This window comes from Pan troglodytes, chromosome 21 (assembly GCF_028858775.2).
Source record: "Pan troglodytes isolate AG18354 chromosome 21, NHGRI_mPanTro3-v2.0_pri, whole genome shotgun sequence".
Lineage (NCBI taxonomy): Eukaryota > Metazoa > Chordata > Mammalia > Primates > Hominidae > Pan > Pan troglodytes.
Window position 1 is genome coordinate 10498454 of NC_072419.2, and position 21340 is coordinate 10519793.

The 21340-nt window shown below is 43.7% G+C and overlaps 1 protein-coding gene across 11 annotated transcripts in view; it reads left to right on the forward strand.

Moving 5' to 3' along the window:
• Positions 1-21340, forward strand: part of PANK2 (pantothenate kinase 2) — a 35350-nt gene that overhangs the window by 1926 nt on the left and 12084 nt on the right. For 5 of the 11 annotated variants that reach the window (XM_063803271.1, XM_063803272.1, XM_009436744.4 and 2 more), the window contains exons 2-3: positions 17447-17799; positions 20082-20335. In XM_063803271.1, the coding sequence (XP_063659341.1) occupies positions 17692-17799; positions 20082-20335 (362 nt within the window). In that variant the 5' untranslated portion in view covers positions 17447-17691. Of the gene's footprint in view, positions 1-537; positions 703-6145; positions 6330-10830; positions 10897-17446; positions 17800-18192; positions 18426-18656; positions 18880-20081; positions 20336-21340 lie in introns of those variants that run through there. The other 6 variants (XM_063803273.1, XM_063803270.1, XM_054674368.2 and 3 more) reach the window with 6 other exon arrangements.

Consider the following 21340-nt stretch of genomic DNA (forward strand, 5'->3'; position numbering starts at 1 on the left):
GGATAGTCTTGTACCTTAGCCCAGTCACCCAACTGCTTTTTTGAATCTTCTCTGATATGGATGATTAAATGTAGTTCTATTTTGCTGTGAAAAGTTTGGGAGTTTTCAGTTCTTTTGTCTTTTTCCATCTTCTTGCAACAGATTTGGAAAACAGATTCTTAACCTGTGCCATTTTCAGAGTCAGTCACCTAGTTTTGTTTTATTTGAGAAGCACCTGATTTTGAAGCAATGCAAAATATGAGATCCTTCATGGTTTTGTATTACATCGTTGGAAATGGATGTAAATTCCAGAGATTCAGCAAATAAGAATATAGCCATTAGCCACAAGGGTTTTTTTGGTTTGTTTTTTGTTTTTTACTTTGAGACAGCGTCTTGTTCTGTTGCCCAGGCTGAAGTGCAGTGGCATGATCATGGCTCATTGTGGCCTTAACCTCCTGGGCTCAAGCCATCCTCCTGCTTCAGCCTCCTGCATTGCTGGGACTAAAGGCACGTGCCACTATGCCAGGCTAATTTTTCAATTTTTATTTTTTTAAATAGAGATGGGATCTCTTATGTTGCCCAGGCTGGTCTTGAATTCCTCCTGGTCTCAAGCGATCTTCCCACTTCGGCCTCCCAAAGTGCTGGGATATAGACGGGAGCCATTGTGCCCGACCTGGCAGTCGTCTAAGAGCTTTGGTAACTCATTAGCCTCGTGGCTCTGAGGTAGGTGGTAGTATTCCATTTTACAGATGAGAAAACTGGGACACGTTTGTCCGGTCAAATGGCTAGCGCGTTGTGAAATAGAAATGTAAACTCAGAATTGCTAGCTTCATAGCTTTTGCGGTGGACCACTGTGTTTTTCTGAATTATTTACGTTCTGTTAGTTATTTCTTCATTGCTCTAAGACCAAGCATAAGTTTGATCTTTTGTGTTCAAGACTGACTTACTTGAGGCGAAAATTTTTAGATACTGTGGAAGTACTTCCAAATATTGAGCATGAGAATGACCTGGTAAAAGTGCAGATTCAGTGGGCCCGGTTAAGCTCCTCATATTCAAATACAGGTGACTCAAAGACCACACTCAGAAAAACCGGTTTACACTGGGTGGGGAGAATTATATTAAGGTAGTTTTGAAACTTATTTTAGGGAACTAAGTAGACACATATTCATGCTATAGGATTTATATTTTGTTTTGATGTTTGATGTTTGTCGTGATTCCCTTCATTATCTTCTCTGGCTGATAAATCATGAAAACCCATCTTTCCAGTATAAGACCTGCTAAAGGAATGAACAGGATACTGATTGTTCTTCCTTCCATTTGTTTCTTCTGTACTATCTAGGGGTGCCCCTGTTAGGTGGAGAAGCAGGCTGGGCGCAGTGGCTCATGCCTGTAATCCCAGCACTTTGGGAGGCCAAGGCGGGTGGATCACCTGAGGTCAGGAGTTCGAGACCAGAGACCAGCCTGGCCAGCATGTTGAAACCCCGTCTCTACTAAAAAGTACAAAAATTAGCTGGGCGCGGTGGTGCATGCCTGTAATCCCAGCTACTCAGGAGGCTGAGGTGGAAGAAGCATTTGAACCTGGGAGGTGGAGGTTGCAGTGAGCCGAAATTGTGCCAGTGCACTGCAGCCTGTATGATACAGTGAGACTCCTCAAAAAAAAAAAAAAAAAAAAAAAAGGAGAAGCAGCTTGTTGACTGCCGAACCCTCCTAGAGTATATACTTCAGTCTTATCTCTGAGAGAATTCAACTAAGACTAAATCTTTTTTATTTATTGTTGGGAGGTTTGGGTATGGAATGGTGCCACCTTTCTGGTGAAACCCTATCTCTACTAAAAATACAAAAAAATTAGCCGGGTGTGGTGACGCGTGCCTGTAGTCGCAGCTACTCGGGAGGCTGAGGCAGAGAATTGCTTGAACCCGGGAGGCAGAGGTTGCAGTGAGCGAAGATCGTGCCACTGCACTCCAGCCTGGGCGACAGAGCGACTCCGTCTCAAAAAAAAAAAAAAAAAAAAAAAAAGCCTTACTCTGATACCGCACTACTTGTCTAAAGGTGCAGATAGATACTAGCTGTCATTTAAAAGTCGAAGGAGCTATTCAGGTTATCTTAGGCATTCTTGTGGTCCTGGTTGTAGTCGTGTTCTGTCACGCATTTCCTAGAGCAGTGTAGTTCCCAAACCGGCCCTTGTCCCAGACTTACTGCATCAGAATCCCTAGCGATGAGGCTAGGCATGTGTATATTTAAGTTCTTCAAAAGTTTTGCATCAGGTGGGGAGGGGGGTATGTCTCGCAGGGCTGAAAGAAATACCAAATAAAGATTGATTTTAAAATGATGGAAACCAAGACGCTAATGATGGTAATGTAGCTACCATTTTCTGAGTGTTTGTTTGTCTTGGACACTATGCCGAGTATTTTATAAGCATCTTGGTTAAGTCTCATAGCTATCCTGTGAGGTAGGTGTTTTTTATCCCCAATTTCCAGATGAGAAAACAGGCTCAGTGAAATTGTCCTTTTGTCCAAGGCCATATAGTGAGTTAGTGATGGAGTTGGGTTTTGATTCCTGGTGTCTTGACTTCAGATCCGGTGTTCTTGGTCCACATTTTGGGGTGGGGGAAGGTATGTGTGATGTAATCCAGAGCTGTGGTTCTCAAGTTTTTAAAACTTTCCCTCAACCTACCATTGCATGATATAGGTCTGCAAAGGGGTCTAAAATTATATTTTAAATTTTATTGAGGCATAATTAAATAGAGTAAAATGTACAATTTTGGCAAATGTAGACATTCATGTAACAAGAGAACATACATTTTTATCAAGGGCTCCAGGTGTTGAGCATATGTGCAGCAGGTGTGCAGAAGGTGTGGAAGCCCTGTGATCAGAGTGCTCCACAGTAGTGTGGACGACAAACTTATCCTTTGAAGATGACTCGCAAGGCATGTCGTAGCATGCCAGGGAGACCTTTGGGGCTTGTTGATTTTGGACTCCTACAAATCTAACCTTCATAATAAAGTTTTTGTTTGTAGCTTGACAACACTAGCCTAGAAAATGGATCATTTTTTCTTGGCTTTCTGAGGAGCGTTGCTGTTGGCAGTATGGAACTGGAGCTGGGGCCCTGTTAGGCTGCCTTTATTAGGCTCAGCATTTCAGCTTCAGGGAATTAGGACGGATTGACCCCTGGGAGCTGAGGAAAAATGTTAGATTGCTATAGCTTTGTGGCCCATTGGGAGAGGCAAGATGGGAGTTGTTTTTTTTTTTTTTTTTTTTTTTTTTAGAGGAGTTTCACTCTTGTTGCCCAGGCCAGAGTGCAGTGGTGCAATCTTGGCTCACTGCAACCTCTGCTTCCTGGGTTCAAGCAATTCTCCTGCCTCAGCCTCGCAAGTAGCTGGGATTACAGGCATGTACCACCATGCCCAACTAATTTTTTGTGTTTAGTAGAGATGGGATTTCACCATGTTGGTCAGGCTGGTCTTGAGCTCCTGACCTCAGGTGATCCATTTGCCTCGGCCTCCCAAAGTGCTGGGATTACAGGTGTGAGCCACCGTGCCTGACCGAAAAGATGTTGTGTGTTTGTTTGTTTGTTTTTGAGACAGTTTCACTCTTGTTGCCCAGGCTGGAGTGCAATGGCGTGATCTCGGCTCACCACAGCCTCCACCTCCCAGGTTCAAGTGATTCTCCTGCCTCAGCCTCCCGAATAGCTGGGATTACAGGCATGTGCTACCATGCCTGGCTAATTTTGTATTTTTAGTAGAGACAAGGTTTCTCCATGTTGGTCAGGCCGGTCTTGAGCTCTGGACCTCCGGTGATCTGCCCACCTCAGCCTCCCAAAGTGCTGGGATTACAGGTGTGAGCCACTGCACCTGGCCTGAAGGTGTTTTTTAACCTATTGATTTATCAACTTTTTATTTATTTATTTATTTATTGAGACGAAGTCTTACTCTGTCGCCCAGGCTGGAGTGCAGTGGCAGGATTTTGGCTCACTGCAACCTCTGTCTTCCAGGTTCAAGTGATTCTCCTGCCTCAGCCTCCTGAGTAGCTGGGACTACAGGTGTGTGCCACCGTGCCTGGCCAGTTTATCAACTTTAAATGGAACCAAAGTAAATACGGCCTGTCTTCTTAGATATATAATAAATACTAAGCAATAAGCAGGGACTAAAAATCGTTCCCTTATGCAGCTGTGTAAAATGGTACAGTATATTACTTTAGGGGCCATGTGTAAGAATCATGCAGTTGGATAATATGGTTGTTTAGTGTTGGTGTCCCTGCCCTCTATCTGGGGAGACCATAGCAGGAAGAGATGTATGTTGTTAAAAATATTTTGCTGACTGTGTATGCTGGCTCATTTCTGTAATCCTAGCACTGTAGGAGGCTGAGGTGGGAAGATCACTTGAGACCACGAGTTCAAGACCAGCTTGGGCAACATAGCCAGACCTTGTCTCTCCAAAAATAAAAAGGGCATGCATGGTGGCTCACACCTGTAATCCCAGCTACTCAGGACGCTGAGGCAGGAGAATCACTCGAACCCAGGAGGTGGAAGTTGCAGTGAGCCGAGATTGCGCCACTGCACTCCAGCCTGGGAGACAGGGCGAGACTCCATCTCAAATAAAATAAATAAATAAATAAATAATAATAAACAAATTAGCAGAATGTCGTGGCACATGGTCGTAGTCCCAGCTACTTGGGAGGCTGAGACAGGAGGATTGCTTGAGCCCGGAAGATTGAGGTTGCACTGAGCTATGATCATGCCACTGCACTTGAGCCTGGGCGACAGAGGGAGACCCTGTCTCCGTTTTTTTTTTTTCCTTTTTTTTTTCTCAAAACATTTCAAAAAATAGGAGGAGGAAGATAGACTAGGCTATTGTAGAGCATCAGGCAATGAAAATAATGGCTGTTTTGATTATTTAAAAGAGCGGTGATGTTTTTTGGACTTAAAGTTTGTAGCCTTGTGAGCTTTTCTCAGGTTCATAATTTGGGGTATCTTCAGGCACTGTTCAGGTAAGACTGACTGGGATGTGAAAACTTTTCTAAATTGCGGCTTAAAGTTTGCTTTCTAAAAATGAAACCCATCTCAGTTTTTTAGTAGTCTGTTACATTTTGTGTGTTTATATTTCCTGAATGTAGAATTTGTTGTTGAATTTGCTGATTTTACGATATGTGGTCTTTTATAAGTATCTAGTCCCTGAGTTTAAAACTATTTTGGGAATAAGAATAATTATTAAAGTACCTCTTTCAATGTTAGGCCAAGATATTGCTTTCCTAGAGCAGCCTAGACATGGATTTGCAATGTCATTAACCATCTGTGGTCTGGTAAAAGTGTAGTTCATAATATTGGAAAATTGAGCACACTTTTAAAAGTAAACCGTGTGTTTCTTTTCTTTTTTTTTTTTTTTTTGAGACGGAGTCTTGCTCTGTCGCCCAGGCTGGAGTGCAGTGGTGCGATCTTGGCTCACTGCAAGCTCCTTCTCCTGGGTTCACGCCCTTTCTCTTGCCTCAGCCTCCTGAGTAGCTGGGACTACAGGCGCCCGCCACCATGCCTGGCTAATTTTTTTTTTTTTTTTTTTTTTGTATTTTTAGTAGAGACAGGGTTTCACCATGTTAGCCAGGATGGTCTCCATCTCCTGACCTCATGATCCGCCTGCCTCGGCCCCCCGAAGTGCTGGGATTACAAGCGTGAGCCACCATGCCCAGCCTACTGAACTATGTATTTCCCATTGGAAAGTGTGATGTTGTGAAATATATATATTGGTCTTTTGCTCATTTCCTGGCATACAACTCCTGAAATCCTTAGAAACTCCACAGTGATGTCCTTTTGTGTGCTAAGGAGTTAACTGATGGCTGGAAGCCTCTGGACTTAGTCATGGAAAGAACAAGACAGGATTAGAGGGTTGGGACTTTCACTCCTCTCCAGCCTCTGGGGAGGGGTGGGGGCTTGAAGGTTAAGTTGATCAACAGTGGCCAGTGATTTAATCAATTATACCTACTAATGAAGCCTCCATTAAAAACCCAGGAGGACAGGGTTTGGAGAGCTTCTGGATGGCCAAACAAGAGGTTCCAGGAGGGTGCAGTGCCCGAGAGCACAGAAGTTCCGTGTCCCTCCCCTATACTGTGTACTATGCGTCTCTTCCTCTGAATCTTTTGAAATATCTTTATAATAAACCAGTAAATGTGTTTCTTAGGTTCTGTGATCCAGTCTAGCAAATTAATCCAAACCAAAGAGGGGTCATGCAAACTCCAACTTGAAGCCAGTTGATCAGAAGTTCTGGAGGCCCAGATTGGCAACTGGTGTCTGGCAGAGGTGTGGTGGAGGAGCAGTCTTGAGGGACTTAGCCCTCGACCTGTGGCGTATGATGCTATCTCCAGGTACATAGTTGTTGGAATTGCATTGGAGGGCACCCAGCTGGTGACTGCTGCAGAATTGGTTACTTGCTTTGTGTGTGGGCTCACAGAAGTCTTCTGTGTTGATCGTTGCTGTGGTGTGAGAGCAGAGGAAAAACTTTGTTTTTCCACACTCTTAAAGGATTTCAGTCGTTGACACCTATTATGGGACCTTGTGCTTTGCATACGTTTTGAAACGTGGCCTAAGTCAAGTATAGGTTGTCTAGACTGAGTACCTTGGAGGTCTTAATATCAGGAAATATGTTAAGGGCTGTGAATAGACTGAAATATCTGAAAATTAATGGCCAGGACTCACTCACTAGAAGGCGGGGGCCTTCTCTTATCAGTGAGCTCTAGGCTGGATGTGTTAGCTCACGTCTGTAATCTCAGTACTTTGGGAGGCTGAGGCGGGTGGATCGCTTGAGCTTAGGAGTTCGAGACCAGTCCAGGCAACATGGTGAAACCTCGTCTCTACAAAAAATTAGCTGGTTGTGGTGGCCTGCGCCTGTAGTCCAGCTACTTGGGAGGCTGAGGTGGGAGGATCACTTGAGCCAGGGAGGTTGAGGCTGCAGTGAGCCTGAACCCGGTGATTGTACCACCGTACTCTAGCCTGGATGACAGAGTGAGACTGTGTCTCTCAAAAAAACAAAAACAAAAACAAAACCTGGGTGCAGTGGCTCACGCCTATAATCCCAGCACTTTGGGAGGCCGAGGTGGGCGGATTAGTTGAGGTTACGAGTTCAAGACCAGCTTGGTCAACATGGTGAAACTGTCTCTACTAAAAATATGAAAACTAGCTGTGCATGGTGGTACGAGCCTGTAATCCCAGCTACTCGGGAGGCTGAGGCAGGAGAATCGCTTGAACAACTGGGAGGCGGAGGTTGCAGTGAGCTGAGGTCTGTCGCTGCACTCCATCTGAGCAACAGAGCGAGACTCCATCTCAAAAAAAAAAACCTCTTGGTTTTAATTGGTTATATTGGATTTTATTTTTTGGAATCTGTTGAGATAATCATGATTTTTTCCCCTTCATCTTACTAATTGGAATTTCTAATGTAAAAGCCATAGCTGCATTACTGAGAAGAATCTCTTTTGGCCATGGCCTATTAATCTTACTGTACAACTAGATTCCATTTTTAATTTTATTATTTATTTATTTTGAGATGGAGTCTTTCTGTCACCCAGGCTGGAGTGCAGTGGCACGATCTTGGCTGACTGCAGTCTCTGCCTCCCGGGTTCAAGCAATTCTCCTGCCTCAGCCTCCTGAGTATCTGGGATTACAGGCGCCCACCACCATGCCTGACTAATTTTTGTATTTTTAGTAGAGATGGGGTTTTACCATGTCGGCCAGACTGGTCTCGAACTCCTGACCTCAGGTCATCCACTCGCCTCGGCCTCCCAAAATGCTGGGATTATAGGCATGAGCTGCCTCGCCCTTAGGCTTTCTTGCTGAGTATATTTAATAAATATGTAAGGCTAGATGTTTCTGTTTAAGTACTACTTTGGGTATATCCTATTGGTTTCTATATATTGTATTCTCATTGTCATTCATTTAAAAATAAATTTTGTTTTGATTTCCTTTTTAATCCCAGAGTTAATAGTTTAAAAATTTCAAAGTAGATAGATTTATTTCTTTGTTGGATTAATTTCTAATTTTGAAGTTTTGCAGTAAGTGAATGTGACTTGTTCTTTGGAATTTGAAGTTCTTTAAGCTAGTGCAGTTAATTTTTGTGAGTGCTTTATGGGTTTTTAAAGGAATGTTTGCATGGTTTTGTTTGTTTTGGGAAACAGTCTTGCTGGTCTTGAGTTTTTTTTTTGTTTGTTTGTTTTGGGAAACAGACTTGCTGTTGTCTAGGCTGGAGTGCAGTGGTGCGACCTCGGCTCACTGCACCCTCTGCCTCCCGGGTTCAAGTGATACTCCTGCCTTAGCCTCCCGAGTAGCTGGAATTACAGGTGCCCACCACTGCACCTGGCTAATTTTTTATATTTTTAGTAGAGACGGGGTTTCACCATCTTGGCCAGGCTGGTCTCAAACTCCTGACCCCGTGATCCACCTGCCTCGGCCTCCCAAAGTGCTGGGATTACAGGCGTGAGCCACCGTGCCCAGCCGGGTTTTTTTTTTTTTTTTTTAAGATGGAGTCTCGCTCTGTCATCCAGGCTGGAGTACAGTGATGTAGTGTAGGCTCACTGCAACCTCCACCTCCTGGGTTCAAGTGATTCTGCTACCTCAGGCTCCCAAGTAGCTGGGATTACAGGCATGTGCCGCCATGCCCGGCTAATTTTTTGTATTTATTGGAGACGGGGCTTCACCATGTTAGTCAGGCTGGTCTCGAACTCCTAACCTCTGGTGGTCCACCCATCTTGGCCTCCCAAAGTGCTGGGATTACAGATGTGAGCCATTACATCCGGCTGTTTTTTTTTTTTCCCCCAGAGTTCTATTTGTGTTTACTAGATCCACCTTATTGGCCATGATATTAAAATTCTCTTTCTACCATAATTTTGTAGGTGTGTGTGCAATCTACAAATTCCTGAGGTCTGTGTCATTCTCATACTGACTTGTAGATGTGTCAGTTTCTCTGTTAGTGTTTTCGAAGTATGTGTTATGTGCATAAGGAACATGGCTATTACATTCATCAGTTGTACTTTTTTTTTTTTTTTTTGAGATGGAGTCTCGGTCTGTCGCCCAGGCTGGAGTGCAGTGCTGCGATCTTGGCTCACTGCAAGCTCCGCCTCCCAGCTTCACACCATTCTCCTGCCTCAGCCTCCCAAGTAGCTGGGACCACAGGCGCCTGCCACCATGCCCGGCTAATGTTTTGTATTTTTAGTAGAGACGGGGTTTCACCATTCACAGGATGGTCTCGATCTCCTGACCTCGTGATCCGCCTTCCTCGGCCTCCCAATGTGCTGGGATTACAGGCGTGAGCCACTGTGCCTGGCCCATCAGTTGTACTTTTTATGCACATGAGAGAGTTTTTTTTTTTGTCTCTTCTTAATGCTTTTTTGTTTGTGTTGTTTGGTCTGCTAGTATTGTATCTGCTTGCTGTTAACATTTGCTTGATACAGTGGAGTAGCATTCTCCAGGCATTTATTTTAGTCATTTAAATTCAAGTGTATAAATTCAGCAAGTGAGTTAAGTGAATAGTGCCAGCGATTCTACCCAGTGTTTCCGTCAGTAACTATATGATTATGAGTGAGTATAGGGATGAGAATGGTGAATCTCCTTTCCCCTGTAGGGAAAGGAAGGGGCATGATTGTCTGGAGGGGCACCTCTTGTAATGTGAGCATAGCTCTTTGCCAAATGAAACACTGGTCTTGAAACAAGGTATGACCTTTACTGTACTATGGCTCTTAAATGTAAATCAGCCGCTGTATCTAGTATTCATCTCTAGTGAGGTGCTTAAGAGTGCTTAACATTTTTATAATGTGTAATACTTTTGACTAAATGCCATTTTCATCTTTCAAAGCGTTCAACTCCTCCTCATGATGTGACTCCATTGTGGGTGATTTACCATTTTTCCTTCAGTTTACTTGTATAATCTTGTTTGAGGTATCTTTTTACATCAACATATACTTGAATTTCTCCTTTTCTCTCCTAATTCCTGGTTAAGCTCACAGAATTTCCTCTTCAGTCTAGAAGAGAAATTTGACCTATTTGTGATTACTGATAAGTGCAGTCATTCCCATCATTTATTTATTTATTAAATTATTTTTAAGTTTTTTTTTGAGATGAAGTCTTGCTCTGTCGCCTAGGCTGGAATGCAGTGGTGCGATCTTGGCTCACTGCAACCTCTGCCTCCTGGGTTCAAGCGATTCTCCTGCCTCAGCCTACCGAGTAGCTGGGGTTACAGGTGTGCACCACCACACCTGGCTAATTTTTCTATTTTTAGTAGAGATGGGGGTTTCACGATGTTGGCCAGGCTGGTCTCAAACTCATGACCTCAAGTGATCCACCTGCCTTGGCCTCCCAGAGTGCTGGGATTACAGGCTTTATTATTTATTTATTTATTTATTTAAGAGGTAGGATCTTGCTCTGCTGCCAGGCTGGAGTACAGTGGCTGTATCACAGCTCACTAGCCTCAAACTCCTGGGCTCAAGCGATCTTCCTGCCTCAGCCCCTGGAGTAGCTGGGACTACAGGTGCACGTGATCATACCTAAATTTTTTTTTAGAGATGTGGTCTTGCTGTGTTGTCCAGGCTGGTCTCCCAACTCCTGGCCTCAAGTGATCCACCCACCTTGGCCTCTCAAAGTGTTGGAATTACAGGCATGAGCCACCACACCTGGCTGTTTTGTATTTACTGTACTTTTCCCCATTTCTTGTCAATCAGCTTTTTTGAACTGATTGCTTTATTTTTTTTCTAATGTGAAAGTCATTTTTTTTTTTCTCCTCTGGAGTTACCTCTAAATTTTGACACATTTAAACTATCACTTCTGTATTCTTGTGTAGAATTAATCAGAATCTATCTTTTCTTCCCTTTTCCAACAAGACAGAACTGCTGCTTGCTTTCATTTCCTTCTCCCTTCTCTTCCCTCTTCAACTTCCTATGTCGAAATCATGTAAGTATTTGAGTTTCAGATTGCTTATTTTTGTAAAAGTCAGTACTTTTGTTTATTTCTTAAAGCTCTTGGATGTTTTAAAATTATGGCATTCATCTACCAATTATGTTAGAGAAGGTCTTTGAAAAGTAAAGTTGATCCCTTACATATGTGAAAATTGTTTTTGCACTCCCGCTTGAAAGCTTATTTGGTTGGCTGGATATAAGTTTCAAAATCATTTTCCTTATAACTTTGAAGCCAGTGCTCCGTTGTCTTCTGGCATCTGTGCTGCTGATGAAAAGTCTGATACTGACTTGTATGTGATTTATGTATCTTTATAGGAATTCAGTTTTTTCCTTATGATATCTTGAAATTTCAATAGGATGTGTCTAAGTTGTCTTCCCCTTCTCTGCTGACCGATAAACACTGTTCAGCACTTAGAGTAACCTGATGATTGGTGTCTTCCCTTTCCCCAAGGAAATTTCTGGAACTAACATAAGATGTTGGTCTTTCTGGTTCTATGTTCTCTCCCTCTCTCTTTTTTTTTTTTTTTAATTAGAGACAGAGTCTCACTCTGTTACCCAGGCTGGAGTGCAGTGGCATGGTCATAGCTTGCTACGACCTTGACTTCCTGGGCTCAAGCTATCCTCTCACTTCAGCCTCTCAAGTAGCTGTGACTACAGGTGTGCGCCTGGCTAATTTTTTATTTATTTTTTATTTTTGAGACGGAATCTCACTCTGTGGCCAGACTCTAGTACAGTGGGACAATCTTGGCTCACTGTGACTTCCACCTCCCGGGTTCAAGCGATTTCCAGCCAATTTTTGTATTTTTAGTAGAGGTGGGGTTTCATCATGTTGGCCTGGCTGGTCTCGAACTCCTGACCTCAAGTGATCCACCCACCTCGGCCTCCTAAAGTGCTAGGATTACAAGCATGAGCCACCGCACCCGGCCTAGTTTTTTTTTTTTCTTTTAAAGTAGAGATGGGGTCTGGCTGTGTTGTCCTGGCTTCAAGTGATCCTCCCATCTCGGCCTCCCAAAATGCTACGATTACAGGTGTGAGTCACTGCACCCAGCCAGGTTCCATTTTCTCTATATTGACTATATTGACCTTTCTTTCATACTTGAAAAGCATTTGGGGATAATCTTTTAATTTTGTTTTCCATTTGTTTTTTCTGTGCCCATTTTGCTGTTAAATATATCTGTCAAGTTTTATTTTAGCAATTGTTTTTTCTCTTTTATAACAGCGTCTTTAATGTTGTAATTTACATACAATAAACTGCATCCATTTAAAATATACAGTTCCATGAGTTTCGACAGATGTGTATAGCCACACACACACACACACACACAAAACCCTTTTACCCCCAAACAAGAGTTGGGTTACCAGAGTTTTTCCCTCCTCGTGTGCGGTCCAATCCCAGCTCTCAAGCCCATGATTTGCTTGCTTTCAGATGTAAAAATGATTAGCTTGCCTTTTTTTTTTTTTCCCCCTTTTTGAGACGGAGTCTCCCTCTGTCGCCCAGGCTGGAGTACAGTGGTGCAATCTTGGCTCATTGAAATTTACTCCTCCTCCTGGGTTCAAGTGATTCTCCTGCTTCAGCCTCCCGAGTAGCTGGGATTACAGGCATGCACTGCCACACTGGGCTAATTTTTGTATTTTTAGTAGAAACGAGGTTTTGCCATGTTGGCCAGTCTGGTCTTGAACTCCTGACCTCAGGTGATCCGCCCGCCTTGGCCTCCCAAAGTGCTGGAATTACAGGCATGAGCCACGACGCCCGACTTTTTTTTTTCTTCTTTTCCTTTTTTTTTTTTTTTGAGACCGAGTTTTGCTCTTGTTGCCCAGGCTGGAGTGCAATGGCATGATCTCGGCTCACTGTAACCTCTGCCTCCCGGTTCAAGTGATTCTCCTGCCTCAGCCTCCCAAGTAGCTGGGATTTCAGCGCGTTCCACCACGCCCAGCTAATATTTTTTTTTTTTTTTTTTTTTTTTTGAGATGGAGTCTCACTCCGTTGCCCAGGCTGGAGTGCAGTGGTGTGATCTCGGCTCACTGCAGCCTCCATCTCCTGGGATCAAGCGATTCTGCTGCCTCAGCTTTCTTAGTAGCTGGGATTAGAGGCATGTGCCACCACGCCCGGCTAATTTTTTTTATTTTTAGTAGAGACGTGGTTTCACCATATTGGTCAGGCTGATCTCGAACTCCTGACCTTGTGATCTGGCCGCTTCAGCCTCCTAAAGTGTTGGGATTACAGGCGTGAGCCGCTGCACCCAGCCTAATATTTTGTATTTTTAGTACATATGTTTAGTACATACGTACATACTTTAGTACAATATGATTTCACCATATTGGTCAGGCTGGTCTTGAACTCCTGACCTCAGGTGATCTGCCTGCCTTGGCCTCCCAAAGTGCTGGGATTACATTCTTGAGCCACTGTGCCCGGCCAGTTTGCATTTTCAAAAGTTTCATATAAATGGAATAATATAGTATGTAGCCTTTTGTGCAAGGTTTCTTTTACTCACCCTATTTTTGAGATTCATGAATATTAAGTATGTAGTAGTTTGTCCCTTTTTTTTTGGTTTTCAGAGCATTCTTTCCCACAATTAGGAAATTAACATGGACAAACTGTATTTAAATTTTGCCAATTTTGGCTGGGCATGATGACTCAGGCCTGTAATCCCAGCACTTTGGGAGGCCAAAGTGGGAGGATTGCTTGAGGCCAGGAGTTGGAGACCAGCCTGGACAACACAGTGAGACCTTGTCTCTCCAAAATAGCTGGCATGGTTGTGTTCCTGTAGTCGTAGTTACTTGGGATGCTGAGGCAGGAGGATTGCTTGAGCCCAGGAGTTCAAGGTTACAGTCAGTTGTGATTGAGTTGTGATTGCACTCCAGCCTGGGAAACAGAGCAACACGCTGTCTCTAAAAATAAAAATAAAAGGTGAAAAATAAATAGAAACAGTTTTGCATGGATTCTTTTGTACGTTGTGTATTTAGTTGTATATAATTTTATCGTGTTACTTTTTGCAGCCACACACATCTGGCAATCGTTTTTTAATTTTTGATTTTTCTCTATGGTAGCTTTTTTTATGGATGAGTTATGATTTTACCTCTGAGAATATTTTTGATTCTGTTTATTCCTGCAACTCTTTCTTCAGATATTTAGTTTCTCATTTTTGTAGTGTTTATTTCCCTTGTAGTTTTTCTAGTTTGTAAAAGTGATAATCTCTGGTTTGAGAATTCCTGTTCTTCTGCCAGTGGATTCAGTGTCTGTTTACCAGTTGGTCAGGATTGATTTTAGGGGAGGTATGAGGTATGTGGCAAAATATGGGGTAAAATGTCTCCTTATTTCTTCTGGGTAGTAGCAGCCACCTGAGTGCCATCCTGATTCTGGGGCTCCAGTGCCTGTTTCCAGTGAAGACTTTGCTTCTGTCAGTGTTGGGGATAGAACATGGTTATTGGTAGAGGGAGTGGCCTGTCCACTTGTGCCAAACACATTTCCCCACCATCACTTGTGACTGCACCAGACCTGCTTTTGTTTCCCCATGGTAGCCACCCTAAACCTACAGCTTGGATAGAGTACCCCTGCGTTCTCTCTCTCACCTTCATAGCTGATCCCAGTTTTAATAGCATTCCTCTTTTGAGGCTTATGCATGGTTATTGCCTCTGTAAACCTAGTTCTGCTGCTGCTATCTCTCTTTTTTTTTTTTTTTTGAGACGGAGTCTCGCTCTGTCACCTAGGCTGGAGTGCAGTGGCATGATCTCCGCTCACTGCTCCGCCTCCCGGGTTCATGCCATTCTCCTGCCTCAGCCTCTGGAGTAGCTGGGACTACAGGCGCCCGCCACCACGCCCGGCTAATTTTTTTGTATTTTTAGTAGAGATGAGGTTTCACCTTGTTAGCCAGGATGGTCTCGATCTCCTGACCTCATGATCCTCCCGCCTCGGCCTCCCAAAGTGATGGGATTACAGGCGTGAGCCACCACACCCGGCCTGCTATCTCTTCTTGTTTCCCAGAATTATTTTAGAAAATAATATATCAAATATATCAATAAACCCACACCCTTTTTTTTTTTGAGGCGGAGTTTTGCTCTGTCACCCAGGCTGTAGTGCAGTAGTGCAGTCTTGGCTCACTGAAACCTCCACCTCCCGGGTTCAAGCAATTCTCCTGCCTCAGCCTCCTGAGTAGCTATGATTACAGGTGCCCGCCACCACGCCCGGCTAATTTTGTATTTTTAGTAGAGATGGGGGTTTCACCATGTTGGCCAGGCTGGTCTTGAACTCCTGACCTCAGGTGATCTGCCCTCCTCATCCTCCCAAAGTGCTGGGATTACAGGTGTGAGCCACCGTGCCCGGCCTAAACCCACATCTTTAGTAATTTCTACGATTTAGATTGGGAGGGGAAGCATGTACAGATGCTTTTTGACTTACGATGTTTATGCTACATTCCATAAACCCATCAGAAGTTCAAAATACTGTAAATCAGGCTGGGCGCAGTGGTTCACACTTGTAATCCCAGCACTTTGGGAGGCTGACGTGGGTGGATTGCTTGAGCCCAGGAGTTCAAGACCAGCCTGGCAACATGGGGAAACCCTGTTTCTACAAAAAATACAAAAATTAGGTGGGTGTGGTGGCATGCACCTTTAGTCCCAGCTGCTCAGGAGGCTGAGATAGGAGGATTACTTGAGCCCAGGAGGCAGAGGTTGCAGTGAGCTGAGATTGTGGCGTTGCATTCTAGCCTGGGTGACAGTGAGACCTTACCTCAAAAAAGAGAAAAAGAAAATACTGTAAGTCAAAATGCATTTAATATACCCAGCCTATTGAACATCATAGCTTAGCCAAACCTACCTTAAATGTGCTTAGAACACTTATATTAGCCTACAGTTGGGCAAAATCTTCTAGCATAAAGCTAGATGATTTAATAATGAATAATATAAAAGATAATTATTTTACAATAAAATGTCGAATATCTCTTGTAATTTATTGAATACTGTACTAAAAATAAAAAAACAATAAATACTTGAAGTAGAGTTTCTACTGAATGCTTATTGCACCATTGTAAATTTGAAAAATCATTACTTTGAGCCCTCATTAAATTGGGACCTTCCATATGTCTGTGCAGTCCATTTTGATCCAATCTCTTCAGGCCTTTTTTTTCTTTGAGACGGAGTGTCACTCTGTCGCCAGGCTAGAGTGCAGTGGTGCGATCTTGGCTCACTGCAGCTTCTGCCTCATGGGTTCAAGCGATTCTCCTGCCTCAGCCTCCGGAGTAGCTGGGACTACAAGCGCACGCCACCACAGCCAGCTAATTTCTGTATTTTTAGTAGAGATAGTTTCACCATGTTGGCCAGGATGATCTTGGTCTCTTGACCTTGTGATTCACCTGCCTTAGCCTCCCCAAGTGTTCGGATTACAGGCGTGAGCCTCCACACCTGGCCTTTTAAAATTTTTATTTATTTTTATTTTTTTGAGATGGAGTCTCGCTCTGTTGCGCAGGCTGGAGTGTAGTGGTGTGATCTCGGCTCACTAAAGCCTCCACCTCCTGGGTTCAAGTGATTCTCCTTCCTCATCCTTCCTCAGCCACCGGAGTGCTGGGATTACAGGCGCCCACCAGCATACCTGGCTAATTTTTATATTTTTAGTAGAGACAAGGTTTTACCATGTTGGCTATGCTGGTATCGAATTCCTGACCTCAGGTGATCCGCCCGCCTCAGCCTCCCAAAGTGTTGAAATTACAGGCGTGAGCCACCGTGCCCAGCCCTGCCTTTTTTTTTTGAGACTGAGCCTCACTCTGTCGCCCAGGCTGGAGTGCAGTGGTGTGATCTCAGCTCACTGCAGTCTCCACCTCCCAGGTTGAAGCAGTTCTGGTTCAGATTCCTGAGTAGCTGGTACTACAGGTGCACGTCACCATGCCTGGCTAATTTTTGTGTTAGTAGAGATGGGGTTTTACCATATTGGTCAGGCTGGTCTCAAACTTCTGACCTCAGGTGATCCACCCACCTTGGCCTCCCAAAGTGTTGAAATTACAGGTGTGAGCCACTGCGCTTGGCCTAAAGGACATTTTGGGAACCGGTGTTAATGTCTATTGAAACCGTTTATTTTTGGAATATCAGATTTTGAAAGATAAATTGACCATTGGAGGTTATATGTTACATAGGTTTGGGAATTTCCTGTTTCTAGTTTGCTGCTAAACCAGAACTCTGAAGTCTCAATGTTTTTTTTTTTTAAGCCGATAGGAAAGAGAGATTTTCATTCTGAATCTTTGTTTTTCACAGTTGAGGCTTACGAGTAGTCATCTTGTTATTTTTAAAACACTTCATAGTGCGGTTTGCGCTTGTCTGACAGGATGGTTGGGTTGGCTCAATACTTTGATATTTTTCTTTTTCGTCTTTGCCGTAGTATTTTTTTTTAAGTTATGCATCTAAATCAAGACAGAATCACATTTCTTTGCCCCAAAACCCTTTTGCCTAGAATTATGTTCTTTGGAAACCCTAGCATTTGAAATAAGTTGCTACTGTGGTAAGTGTAAATTTAATTTTCAGAAAAAAGCTGTTCTGACTTATTTTTCTTCCCCATTTAGTTTTTCCATGGTTTGGACTGGATATCGGTGGAACTCTGGTCAAGCTGGTTTATTTTGAACCCAAAGACATCACTGCTGAAGAAGAAGAGGAGGAAGTGGAAAGTCTTAAAAGCATTCGGAAGTACCTGACCTCCAATGTGGCTTATGGGTCTACAGGCATTCGGGACGTGCACCTCGAGCTGAAGGACCTGACTCTGTGTGGACGCAAAGGCAATCTGCACTTTATACGCTTTCCCACTCATGACATGCCTGCTTTTATTCAAATGGGCAGAGATAAAAACTTCTCGAGTCTCCACACTGTCTTTTGTGCCACTGGAGGTGGAGCGTACAAATTTGAGCAGGATTTTCTCACAGTATGCATTTTTTAGCTTATATACAATTTATGGTAATTTGATTGTTAAAAATAATGCCAGTAGCAAGTGGTGAAATAATTTCCATCTCTAATGGAACTTGAATTTTCTTGAGTCAAATGAAGATTAAAGGTACGCTAGTGATAGGAGTTGGCCATCTAGAGGTGGTTGTCTAGTTCAGATGTATGGACGACAATCAGAGCCACTAAAAGGGTAGCATTTTATTGCTCCTTTAGTATGAAAAATTAGGGCATCTGCTATACGTTGAGGAAGAAACTACCTAAAAGGAACATCATTAGATCATGAACAATGAGATTGAAATATAATTAAAATCATTTCGTGTCATAAAATTGTTTTCAGTCTTGTCTACCACATAATTTCTCTTGTCTCCCTCAGTTGTTTGCTGGCATGTTCACTAACTGAAAAAATAAGGAACTCTGGTCAAAAGTGGTGTTTTCAGGCTCAGGGCTGGTCTGAGATGGGTGACTGCAGAGCCCTCCTCTCCCAGAATGCTTTCTGATGTGTTCTGTGCTGCACACTTAACTGGAGTCTCGCCACCATGTCTGGCCCCTGGGGAATGCTGCCAGGCGCTCTATCTTGCTTTCATTGAGTGAACACTGGAGAACATTGTGAGCAAGACCTTGAGGCTAGGTCCTTTCAGGGTGGATGGTGGGGCCAGGCCGGAGAACTGACAAATGAATTGGCCAAGATCCTGACCGTCAGGGTGCAATACAGCTTGAAAATGTCTTCAGTGACTGACTGTTTTTCTGTTGCTAAATGAGAGAATATTAGTCTTAAAGAGATTCTGCCTTTTTGTTTTGTTTTGTTTTCTTGAGATGGAGTTTTGTTCTTGTTCCCAGGCTGGAATGCAATGGCTCAACACAACCTCCACCTCTCGGGTTCAAGCGATTCTCCTGCTTCAGCCTCCCAAGTAGCTGGGATTACAGGCATGTGCCACCACGCCCGGCTAATTTTGTATTTTTAGTAGAGACAAGGTTTCTCCATGTTGGTCAGGCTGGTCTCGAACTCCTGATCTCAGGTGATCTGCCTGCTTCAGCCTCCCAAAGTGCTGGGATTACAGGGGTGAGTCACCTTGCCCGGCCCAGATTCTGCCTGTTATTCTGCATGTCTTTTAGTAGAGATGGGGTTTCACCATGTTGTCCAGGCTGGTCTGGAACACCTGACCTCAAGTGATCTGCCTGCCTTGGCCTCCCAAAGTGTTGGAATTACAGGTGTGAGCCACCGTTCCCGGCCTCAACTTTTTGACTAACATGCCTTGGAGTTCTTCCCACTTCAGAACATAAAGATCCTCTTCATTTTTGTTTTGTTTTGAGACAGAGTCTCGCCCTGTCACCTAGGTTGGAGTGCAGTGGTGCCATCTCAGCTCACTGCAACCTCTGCCTCCTGGGTTCAAGAGATTCTCCTGCCTCAGCCTCCCGAGTAGTTGGGTTTACAGGCGTGCACCACCATACCCAGCTAATTTTTTTTTTTAATCTTCAGTAGAGACTGGGTTTCACCATGTTGGCCAGGCTGATCTTGAACTCCTGACCTTGTGATCCACCTGCCTCAGCCTCCCAAAGTGCTGGGATTACAGGCGTGAGCCGCCGTGCCCGGCCGATCCTCTTCATTTTTAGTTGCTGTACAGTGCTCCATAATACGAATAATAATTTAGTCATTCCTTTATTATTTAAATGGAATTAATTGATTATGAAACAGTTCAAATTTTGACTGCTAAAATTCCCCTCCCTCCCAAGAGGCTGTAGCTAGTTTAGATAGTGAAAAAAATCTTACCTTTTAACTGGATACTTTCAGCCTTTTGGCTTCAGTTTGTTAAATAATGTGTGGCCTCTTTTGATACTGCTCCAAAGCCTTGAGATGGTCCTCTGTCACAGTCCTTGTGGCTCCCACCCTGTGTCACAAGGTGGTTTCTGATAGTGCTGTGGCCTGAGCTTGGCATCAGCCCCATTGTCCCTGTAAGCAGAGATCTGAATTTCTGCTTGAAGGTTGATAAATGCTGTGTTTTTTTTTTTTTTTTTGGTCACACTTATTCAGCTGCCGCAGTAGTTTCTATGTAGAGTGTATTTGGGTCTGTAGTAGCAGGAGTCTGTCTCAGCACTGTGTCCCTAGGTTTGCTCCTAAATCTGTTCTGTAAAGCATGCACAAATAATACACATCTGTGAGTGCACTTTCATGGTTGTTTCACGTAGTGGGGATGCCTTATTGAATGGAATTTTTGTTTCTGTTGGCTTATTAAAAAGTCTGAGTACATTCTTATTTCATTACAGATAGGTGATCTTCAGCTTTGCAAACTGGATGAACTAGATTGCTTGATCAAAGGAATTTTATACATTGACTCAGTCGGATTCAATGGACGGTCACAGTGCTATTACTTTGAAAACCCTGCTGATTCTGAAAAGTGTCAGAAGTTACCATTTGATTTGAAAAATCCGTATCCTCTGCTTCTGGTGAACATTGGCTCAGGGGTTAGCATCTTAGCAGTATATTCCAAAGATAATTACAAACGGGTCACAGGTACTAGGTAAGTTGTATATAAAACTCATTGTTTATTCTTAGTATCCTAACGGGCTGAGTTTTCAGGTATTACATGTAACTACTTCAAGAACCTGTTAGGTGAAAGTGTTTCTGGATTATGCAAACAAATGTTTCTCTTTGAAAATTCTGATTTTATGACCTAGTTTTCTTTAATCTCTACTGTTCAAGATTTATTATCCTAGGTGTTTCTTAAAAGATCACATCAGCAGACTCATTGTAGCCTTTGCCCTCAGATAGTTTATGGTGTGCATACACAAAGTAGCTAAAGTTATTAGGCAGCATCTGTAAGGAGAAGGCACGGGAAAGGACCTAGCTTTGAAACCTGTGTAAATTTCATGCTTCCACACACAAATGTGTGTGTAGAATAATGATGTATTCTATGTATGTGATTTAGAAGTTGATATGTACTGATCAGTAGAAAAATTATTGAGGGAAGGTAGTATGAAAAGAGAGGATTAGCCGGGCGTGGTGGCTCATGCCTGTAATCCCAGCACTTTGGGAGGCTGGGGCGGGTGGATCACGAGGTCAGGAGTTCAAGACCAGCCTGGCCAACATGGTGAAACCCCATCTCTACTAAAAATACAAAAATTAGCTGGGCGCAGTGGCAGGCGCCTGTGAATCCCAGCTACTCGGGAGGCTGAGGTGGGAGAATTGCTTGAATTCAGAGGGTGGAGGTTGCAGTAAGCCGAGATTATGCCACTGCACTCCAGCCTGGGTGACAGAGTGAGACTCCGTCTCAAAAAAAAAAAAAAGAAAAAGAAAAGAGAGTATTAGGGCCAGGCACGGCAGCTCATGCCTGTAATCCCAGCACTTTGGGAGGCCGAGGCGGGTGGATCACAGAGGTCGGGAGTTCGAGACCAGCCTGGCCAACATGGAGAAACCCCATCTCTACTAAAAATACAAAATTAGCCGGGCGTGGTGGCACATGCCTGTAATCCCATATACTTGGGAGGCTGAGGCAGAAAAATCACTTGAACCAGGAGGCAAAGGT